Raw genomic sequence first — 9,552 nt, forward strand, 5'->3', positions numbered from 1 at the left:
GCGCACTCTAAACACAAATGAGTCAACATTTCAGGAACTGAAACTACAGGTGATGTGTTTATAGTCTGTTCTTCCATTTGGGAAAATTATAATGAATATATCAATGAAAAAGAGGACTCACACATTGCATTTTCCTGTCATCACAGGTCTACAGTGAAGTCTTTGGTCTCTTCATCAAAGAGTTCAAAACCTATCAGTCCCTACTCTCTGCCATAAAAAAGGAATATGATACTACTTTAGGTCAGTAGTTATATCAGCAAATCATCTTTGTCATGTTAATTGTTTTAAGAGAAATGCATTGTAATGAAATTAAATGCATTGCACAGATACATTGAAGAGCCAGTAAAACATGGAACATAATACATTATCATAGCAGTTATAAAGAAACATAAAATCAGGAAAAAGAGCCACAACTCAGCCAAGTTTAAACAACCTTAATGGTTGTTATTTTGAGACTGATTTAGCACTCACTGTAACCCGATCACTCCCCTCAGGTGGAGGTCTTCCAGTCTTAGATCCAAGATCCAGCAAGGGTGGATTAGTTACTGTGGTCCTGTTCTCTGGAAGAAATTGCCTGCTGATCTGATTATTATTATTATTATCATCATCAAACCTTTAATGCATGTAACTCTATCTATATCTAGTATATCAGCAGGTTCGAATCCAAGAACTGGAACCAGTGTGACGTCATCTGAGGCTGGTGACAGAGGAATGCAACAGGAAGATTCAGGCTCGCTGGGTGGAGGAGAAGGCTGAGATTGTAGCCTTGAAAAGTGAGAAGCAGCAATTGCAAAAGGACATTACAGCAATGTGGGCGAAAGAAATGAGCACGCAGACAGTGGTAAATTACCTAATTAACCATTATTCTATTACTGTTAAGTATTTGTATATATATTATTGTTTTCTTTATCTATTTCTAGTATGTACATACTGTTAATTATTCTGTTTCTTTGATGAGTGGAGCATTGTTGCTGATATAATTTCCCTATGGGATTATTAAAGTATTCTGATTCTGATTCTCTATCTGCAAGTATTTATTTATTTATTTATCTGTGGAAGATTTTAGGGAATAAATCATGCTGTGGTTGGTTTCCACATAAAACTTTATGTTTATTTCATGCGGTCAGATTGAAAGGTCAGTGCTGTGACTTCCACTGTCTTTTCTCATTTACACCACTGCCTCCTGTTCCGCCGCAGGTGGACAGACTCCAGTCTGAACTCGCTGCACAGTATCTGCTGTACCGGGAGGAGTGTGATGCTCGCAAGCTGCTGATCTGGCAGCTCAATGAAGGAAGGCAAGGCTCAGTGAAGAAGGCGCATACTGCTGGTGAAATTACAGGTAGAGCTGTAAATATTGGTGACTTATTCAATCAGTCACTTCTATTGACGATTAAAAAGAAGTAATATCAATAACCATTTTGAGAACTTTTTTTCTATTAAATAATTATCTGGCTTCTGACAGATGGCCTGGCCCAGATCAAACTAGCTTCCCAGTATGTTACCATAGTAACTGAGTTCAGATTATGTTGAACTTCCTTGATAAAGTCGAATTAAGTGAAAATAAATCAGACTACCTGGAATTTGTGTGTGTGTGAAAAGAAACAGAGCAGCTCGCGTTGAAGGTCTGCCGGGCCGACCTGACTAAAACCGCGGAGGAGCTCAACAGGATGAAGGCAGAGTACTCTGATGTCGTGCCGAGACTCACCTGGGACACTTTAGAACAAACACACAAGCAGACCCTCTTACAGGTGACTGATATAAACACATTCACTGTAAATTCACATGCATGTACACAGTCAGTTAATTCTTGATTCCAAGGTCTTGCTTTTTAATCTTTGTGGGTGTCCAGCTAAAGACGCTTCAGGGTGACTTTAATCAGTTGAAGAGTGAGTATGACATCCTGCTGGAGCTCAACAAAAGCGGCAGCATGCAGAATAAGACTCATGAGGTCATCACTGCGCCGGTAAGTTACAGTACCTGTAGTCAAATGAGAGCACAATATGCAGAAAATGCAGATACATGTGTTGGCTTGTATCTATCAGCTTTTTCACTCTCTATGGACTGACTTTCCTCTCATGCTCCAACAGTCGGCAGAATCCAGTGTGGTGATGTTACACGCTGCTCCTGAAGAAGCAAAAGAACTCGATGCATCAAATCACTTTCCAGCCAGTGACTGATATACCGGTAATGCTGTTATATTCATTTTATTGGTTGTCAAGAAGGTAGGCAAACTTCACAGCAAGGACACAAGAAGACAATGGAATATGGTGCTTAGTCTTTGAAGAAGTGTTGATTGATTGTCTGCTGTATATTTTCAATGGTTTTAAATGGTAATATTGCATTACCATTGTCTTTTACTGTAATATAATGCTACCAAAAGTCACTTAGAAAAAATAAATGACTGTAATTTATATAGATAAAAAAATCTATTTGGTAATTTATGGGCTACCTTACAATAATTGTATAATTTGTTGGGACACTGTGTCAGCAGGTGGCTGATCTTTAGGTACTGGCCTCAGCGTCATCAAAATACATGATCTGGAGAAAGAGACTGGTGATTGATGATAATGCCTTTAATGATCAAGTAGCAAAACAAACACTTCTCATTGTGTTTGGGGGGTGCACGGCTGCCAGTCAGTCATCAGGAATTGTTTTTTGGAGCTCATTTTCCTGCAAAAACCTCAAAGCATTTCAGTCTTTTTTTGACATGATCTGTACAGTTAAGTGTGCAAAATCTATAACCAGTTTTAAGAAAAATATTTAAGCACTTTAAAGTTAATTATTAACACACCTTTCTTGATGGAGATGGTAAACACTATAACTACTCCGTTCAGCTTTTCTTTCACTGATTATATAAAGTTCAATATTCATTATTCTAACATGAACGTTCTCCCCATCGCAAAAACAACAAATAATACAATTTTAAAATAGTAGATTCTTGAAAACTGATTTGATAGCAAAAGTAGAAAGTCCTCTGGGACTTCAGTGACATGAACCGCACACACATGCATGTTTGAACACTCATAATTCCTGTACCATACCCCTGAGACAGTATGTGTGTGTGTGGGGTGGGACATTACTGTGAATGTGCCACATTCTCTGCGAGGGAGGGAAAGAGTCTACCATTTATTATCACACACACACACAAGCAGATTTTCATCTATGGGTGAGGTGAAGACATTGACTGAAGTCACATGTAGAGCCTGTTTGGGCAGTTTTCTGACAGCTCAAAGACAGGGCTGAGAGCTTTTATGACATTTGTAAATAGCCTCTTTGTGCAGACGTTTGTGCAGGAGATCTGGAGGAAGATTAATGTCTAGAAAAATAAAAATAACACATTTAGCTAAAAAATAAAATAAAAAATAGAATTATAATATGGTAGGAAATCATCTGTCATATTTTTTACTTTGGTAAAACTGAATAAATAGAGTAAAAATACTTGTGACAAGGGGAAATCCTGCATTCAAATCTTAAAGAACTGTTTAAAAACACCATGTGTAAATGAGTTAAGAAGAAACAGAACAGCAGTGCATTATTTTTTCCTTAATGTGAAAAATCCTTGTACACACTCACACATACAAAAAAAAAATAGGTGGAGAAAGTAAAGTCAAACTAGTAGTTATGCCCAACTAACTGGTCTGTCGTTAAATAGTCAATGTTCTTTATTTCACTAAAGTACTATTAACAGATATGGTCTCTTCATTTCTTTCTCTTGGCAATAGAGATGGATTTATTTTTGTCTTGATAGGAAATATTTCCATCCCACGCTGGTGATATTGAGGTCAGTGAAAATATGCACCCGTTCATCAAATTTAACCAATAGCGTCAAATTTAAAATTAACTGATATTTACCTCATGCTTTTACCTGTGTACATTTGTTGGTTGCTTTGTCAGCAGGGTGACATAAACATGAATCTTTAAAGGATGGATCTTTGTCCAGAGAAGTGTCCGTTAAAGTCTGGTACAAATCTGGAAAACAGGGACAATCCAGTTTTTTTTTCTTTTGCTTTGTTTTTCATTTTCTTTAAAAATGATACAAATGGATCTTGATGAAAAACCTCTGAATTTTTTTCAATTAAAATTATTAACTGAAAAATATATTTTTCATTCTGGTTACATGACTACCCACATTGTTACAGTATTGGACCATCCTCGCTGGCCATCTGTGCCATCAGTCTCTGGAAGTTCTCTTGCTTGTTCTGATGAAGTTGTGTAGCTTCATCTGGTGCAGCAGATGCACAGGCAGGGCTGATACTGAGCTCTTAGCTCTTATCTGAGGCCAGCAGAGTTTCACTGTGAACCTGGACGCAACACCGCTGACTCACCTGTTCACCTCACAGCTGCCTCCCCCCCCCGACAACCAAAGGATATCTATAAACTCCATCTTGGCTGACAAAAACAACAACAAACAAATAATAGTCATTTTCTTTGGCATCAGTGACATTAAATGTTTAAATTAGAGATTAGATTATTATGTTTTGCTCTACCCAATTTTTTTAGCATGAGATTCACACAAAATAGAAGAAATCAGAAGCAGGTCCATGACTGAATTTTCGTACACAGTTTTTTTTTAATGATTTAATGAGAAGATTACTACTGAAAAGTACGTTTTCTGTCTTGGCACCAAATGCTCACACACAGTAATAGTAAGTGCAGATATACATAAATATGCAAATATAAGAACAGCATTTAAACTGAAATGAAAAGCATTATAAAAAGTAATTATTTTACTTGCTTATACTGCAGCAAAATATTTACCGCAGTATATATTTTGCTTGATGTCATTTTCTAATAAATATTTATGTAATTATATCCCAACTCGTCGCTGTCTGTAAAATTACATAGGCAGGCAGTAAAATAAACTGATATTAGTCAAATATATAGCCAACAAAGTCTGTGTGAAAAATGGTCCGCTTCGAAAGACTACAATCCCCATAATCCACGGGGCATTTTTTTTAGAGCGCGTCACGACGCACGGGACGGGAGCGCACTGCGCTGAGATCGTGCAGCCAACCTCGGTTTTGGTCGGAGGTAAGTTTAATACCTATCGTGAAGCAGTCACTTGTGGAATACTAAATGGAAAGCTGTATGAAAGCTAGGAACGCTGGTTTAGTCCAACAGTTTAGCACGTATGAGATGATAAAAGCGGATCAATTAGCAGCTCCTGTCAGTTCGGCGCTAACATTGGGCACGCCTATATCGGTCCAGAGCTGTGCGTGAGGCCCGGAGGAGCCGTCAACACTTCCAAGAGACTCGGTATTTTTAGCAACCGAGGCAAGGCTAATGTCAGCTATTCACTTGGCCAACGCCTGGAAAACCATGGACGCTGAAGTCTAACATTAGCTTCCGGGAAAGCACGATTTATTAACAACACAGGCAACATAACTAAACGGGACAACTCTGAAGCTAGTAGCGGCTAGTTAGCGTGCAGTCATTGACGATGTCCGAGACTCTGCTGTGTAAAGTTAAGAAAATAAAGCTTATGTTCCTCTAGCCGTAATTTTAAGTCCACTGTCCCAGAACTATTTCTGCGCCGCTCATAAATATGGTTTATTGGTTTGTCTGCTGATGTTTAGAGCTCTAGTTGTCCCATAAACAACAGCGTGTGCGTAAATATGCTCGTAACCCGTGTCGCATAGCCTGTTCGTTGCGCAAGGGCACCTCACCGCATTAACATTATAAAGGCTCAAAGCTGAGGCAGTAACAGAGCCGCGGAACGCGACAAAAATACAGGACGGGCGGGGCTGTGACATTTGGGTACGTCATAGATGTGCGACTCACAACCAGGAGATTTGAAAAGCACTAAACGAGAAGAAACAAATCTGATCAAAATGACTTTATTTTAAATAGATGACGATGCTAATAGGATTCCAGTTTGTTGGGGTATGTGTTCGTGGTTAATTAGACATATTGTGAAGGATAAGCTATCTCATGATTTCTTATTGGTGCAGACTTAATGTGAGCTGCCCAGGTTTGGGCTCTTTTTGTGTGTTATCCAGTTTCATTACAATATACATATTGATTACTTTTGGACATAGTGTGGGAACATCATGAGATGTCCATGCCCGGATATAATTACTTTCGGCCTCTTATTTTTCATGAAATTGACAATATGTTAAAGCACCTCCATCTCATGATGATGAAAGGAGTAGAAGGGATCCAGAATTCACATCTGTGCCTGGACCATTGAGCGTTGTTAGCAGTGATAAGAGACTTTGTTCGGGAATGTATTCATGTTCTCATTCTGGCCCATTTTCTGCCTGTCTCTGTCTCAGTGTCTGCTGAAGGTTGAGTGAAGAGGATGGACAGCCAAACTAAGGCTCCGTGGGAGGCGATAGGATCCTGCTTTGTGGATCACTACTACCGTCATTTTGAGACTGATAGATCATTCCTTCAATCGCTATACGTGAGTCTTTGATTAATTTATGAGATGAATCACCACAAGGGTAAGGATGTGACCAGTGACGCAGGCAGTTTTTTTTTTTTACTAATGCCGTGTCCTCCTTATTTTTCACTGAGCAATAAACAATGGCATCACACCGCAGATCGCACCACTTTATATTATTTACCCTTTCAGTAGATGTCATAATCTATTCAGAATTTACAATCAGATTGAGCACTGCTTTAGTAGATTATAAACATAAAAACAAATCTCTATTAAAGCTGTCAGCATGCATTTCAGTCTCCCTGAAGCAGCGAGGCCTCAGGACTACCTGTATGAACAAACATACAGTTCACCATCAATGCATCCTTCTCTGAGGAGTAGAGAGATGCAGTGTAGATTGCCATGGCAACAAGCCTTTGGCAAAATGAGGACATGCTCTGATACAACCCAAGTTGGTCAAGGAGAAAGGAAGCAGCAGAAAATGCAAATATCGACATGCAAAAGGAGTTTAAGCAAAACTGTAAAGCACGCTATTGGGTTAAGTGAGCTAACTGAAAGCAAGGGTGAGTTGTGGCAAGTAAACAAAAACACTCACTCAACCCTGGTGAACCTAACAATCAAAGGGTACGTTTATCTAAACTACCTGTAAGAAACTAGACCCATGTGAGAACGCCATCATAAAAAACCAACATGCGTTATTACTAACATCTAATATATCATTCCAGAAACGATGTCTAATAGACTAAAGGAACACAATGAACACGATACCAGAAACGAAACACGAGGGCGGTCTCACACGTGCCTCCAAACCTATTGATTCCAGTCTACATGCTACCACAAGCACGGGCATCTGAAGAGACACAGCTGGGTATTTGGCATGACACAAATACGGGCAATCAACACGGAACTGGCAACATGCAGTCGTTGTAGTGCAGTCCAGCACCAGTTGGTTGTTAACCTTTGAATTCAACATATTTAATCGGCGATGAAGTCCTTTTTTCTTATGCTGTGTTTGTTCTAATGTTTGATGATGTTTGATGGCCCTGTATTTGGCTTCTGCAGTTCATTTTTTCCTTTATCCCTGTCTTGGTCCGCACAGATCGACTCCTCATGCCTTACGTGGGAAGGAGAAAAATGCCATGGGAAAAAAGCAATTATTGACAAACTCACTGTGAGTTTTATTGCTAAGTACAGAGGTAATGCGTAACAGGTGATAGACGGCCCAAATAAGAAACGCACAGGAAATATCGGTGGACAAAGATACTCTCAGAACTCTAATTATCTTGGACATCAGACAAATGCTTTACATGCCCTGCAGTAATTCTACGTTCTCAAGTAAAAAAAAAACTTGGGCATACATTTAGAATTTTTATTTTTTAAACGTTTCATAACTAATTAATTTCCCCTTTGTATATGTTTCCTTCATGTCTCTGTGTGCCAGAGTCTCCCCTTCAAAAAGATAAAGCATTGTATAACAACACAGGACCATCAGCCGACTCCAGACTCCTGCGTCTTGAGTATGGTGGTAGGACAACTAAAAGTAAATGGCATTCACAGTTCGTTTTCAAGCATGTCGTCTTTTCTTTTTTTTTTTTTACATCACTTTATTACTAACGTTGGTCCTGCCGTTTGTTCACAGGCAGACGAGGACCTCATTCTGGGTTTCCATCAGAGTTTCCTGCTGAAGTGCATGAACAACTCTTGGGTCTGCATGAATGATGTGTTCAGGCTGGCTCTTCACAACTTCGATGGGCAGGGGCAGCAACAGCACTGTGTGAATTAAGGAGAAACAAAAGACTCTCCTGCCGTCTCATTTCCACCTCGTCGACAAGCAGCGAATTCTAGATGTCCGTCGATGAACCGCATCCTGGTAGGTTCCTGACCGGCCCAGGCAGTAGAATTGCAGCACTTCTTTTACAAGCCAACTGACCAATGACGTGCCCCTGTTTGCCGCCCTGCAAGACCGGAGCTGGCCCGTTACAACGTCTGCACTCAAGCAAACAGAAAGGCAAAGAGCTCACTGACGCCATTGACTGGTACTCTGCTTTCCAGCCGTTACTCGACTTCCTTCTGTCCGTTCGACTCCACTTTTTGTCTGCTCGGTTCCGTTAGCACTTTTTGAATGGTTTGTAGTGTTCAGGCTAAGAGTTGGCTTCTTCAGCTCCAACTTCTTTTGTTATATGTTGCCACTTGTGTATGTATGACTACGTTTTATTACATCATCTTGTACAGAATTGCCGTGAATCAGTTTCTTATGGGGGGTGTTGCAAAGTGAGGAGTCACAGAGGACAAAAAAAGTTTGACCCGATTTCCTCACATGTCTTTAACACGCAAGTATTGGCAGTTACCGTGGACTACAGCCTTGATAGACAATAAAACCTGGACGTTGTTCTTAATGGTGTGTTCCTGTCTCTGCATTAATCTCTGACTGCTTCTTCATCTATAATAAAGTATTCACATATTTTAAGTCTATGCAATTGACATTTTACATAACAGAAGGCATATATTGACAAATGGGAGGCATGTCAGGTTAGCAGGGCTCCTCATTGAGTGCTTAAGAATGTGCGTGAGCCACATGTGACACTTGCACTGTACCCATTTTAGAGCAAGTCAAATTTTTAATGCGTTGGAAAGGATTGTCTATTTCTTGTGACTCATTCTGTCAATGTGTTCCTTAAAAGTTCCAGTACCAACTGCGTTCTTGATGCGGCCACTATAGTTTCTCCCCAGTTAAGAGACTGGTCATGTTTGTGTAGTTACGGAGGCTTATTGATTGTATCATTGATGCAATCCTGTCATCCAAATCCTTAAAACCACAATGTTAGGCCGAATGAATGGCGAGTAGGAGCATCTTGGCTGTGCTGAAAGCACATTGCCGTTAATAACGTCGCCCTCAGCCCTCTCAGGACCCGACAAGGAATGTAATCGAGACAATGGGTTGGTAGACAAACTAAAGTGCCGACATTGTTCTTTGGGTTTTGGGTGGATGACAGAAAATTTGGTAATGCAAAGTCTGGAACTTTACCGAAGAGATAATGATGATAGGGAAAGTCCATAATTACATAGTAAGATTTTTGATTAGTATAGCCTGGTGGATACAAACGTATGCAAAGATTGAAGAACCTTTTTTCGGGGTGCTGTCTGCTATCAATAACAGAATGCATGCT

General features: G+C 39.9%; 1 protein-coding gene across 2 annotated transcripts; it reads left to right on the plus strand.

Annotated features, from left to right (window-relative positions):
- Positions 1 to 4,877: 4,877 nt before the first annotated feature.
- Positions 4,878 to 8,840, plus strand: nutf2 (nuclear transport factor 2). 2 transcript variants are annotated; one of them, XR_011105465.1, is made up of 6 exons: positions 4,878 to 5,031; positions 6,276 to 6,406; positions 7,485 to 7,556; positions 7,827 to 7,925; positions 8,025 to 8,255; positions 8,348 to 8,840. XR_011105465.1 is itself a non-coding variant. In XM_068739343.1 (5 exons), exons 2-5 carry the CDS (start codon positions 6,302 to 6,304, stop codon positions 8,166 to 8,168), a joined length of 420 nt encoding a protein of 139 aa, XP_068595444.1. In that variant the 5' UTR covers positions 4,878 to 5,031; positions 6,276 to 6,301; the 3' UTR covers positions 8,169 to 8,840. The 2 variants fall into 2 exon arrangements, 1 of the variants encoding a protein (XP_068595444.1); XM_068739343.1 differs by having other exon boundaries at positions 8,025 to 8,840.
- The last annotated feature ends 712 nt before the right edge of the window (positions 8,841 to 9,552 follow it).

This window comes from Brachionichthys hirsutus, chromosome 5, assembly GCF_040956055.1.
Source record: "Brachionichthys hirsutus isolate HB-005 chromosome 5, CSIRO-AGI_Bhir_v1, whole genome shotgun sequence".
In the NCBI taxonomy this organism is placed as follows: Eukaryota; Metazoa; Chordata; class Actinopteri; order Lophiiformes; family Brachionichthyidae; genus Brachionichthys; species Brachionichthys hirsutus.

Bases quoted from the DNA above. Each gene is read 5' to 3' on its own strand.
- nutf2 (XM_068739343.1), top strand. From the start codon at position 6,302: ATGGACAGCCAAACTAAGGCTCCGTGGGAGGCGATAGGATCCTGCTTT. The intron at 6,407-7,484 runs GTGAGTCTTTGA...TGGTCCGCACAG, and splicing joins CATTCCTTCAATCGCTATAC to ATCGACTCCTCATGCCTTAC. The intron at 7,926-8,024 runs GTAAATGGCATT...GTTTGTTCACAG, and splicing joins TGGTGGTAGGACAACTAAAA to GCAGACGAGGACCTCATTCT.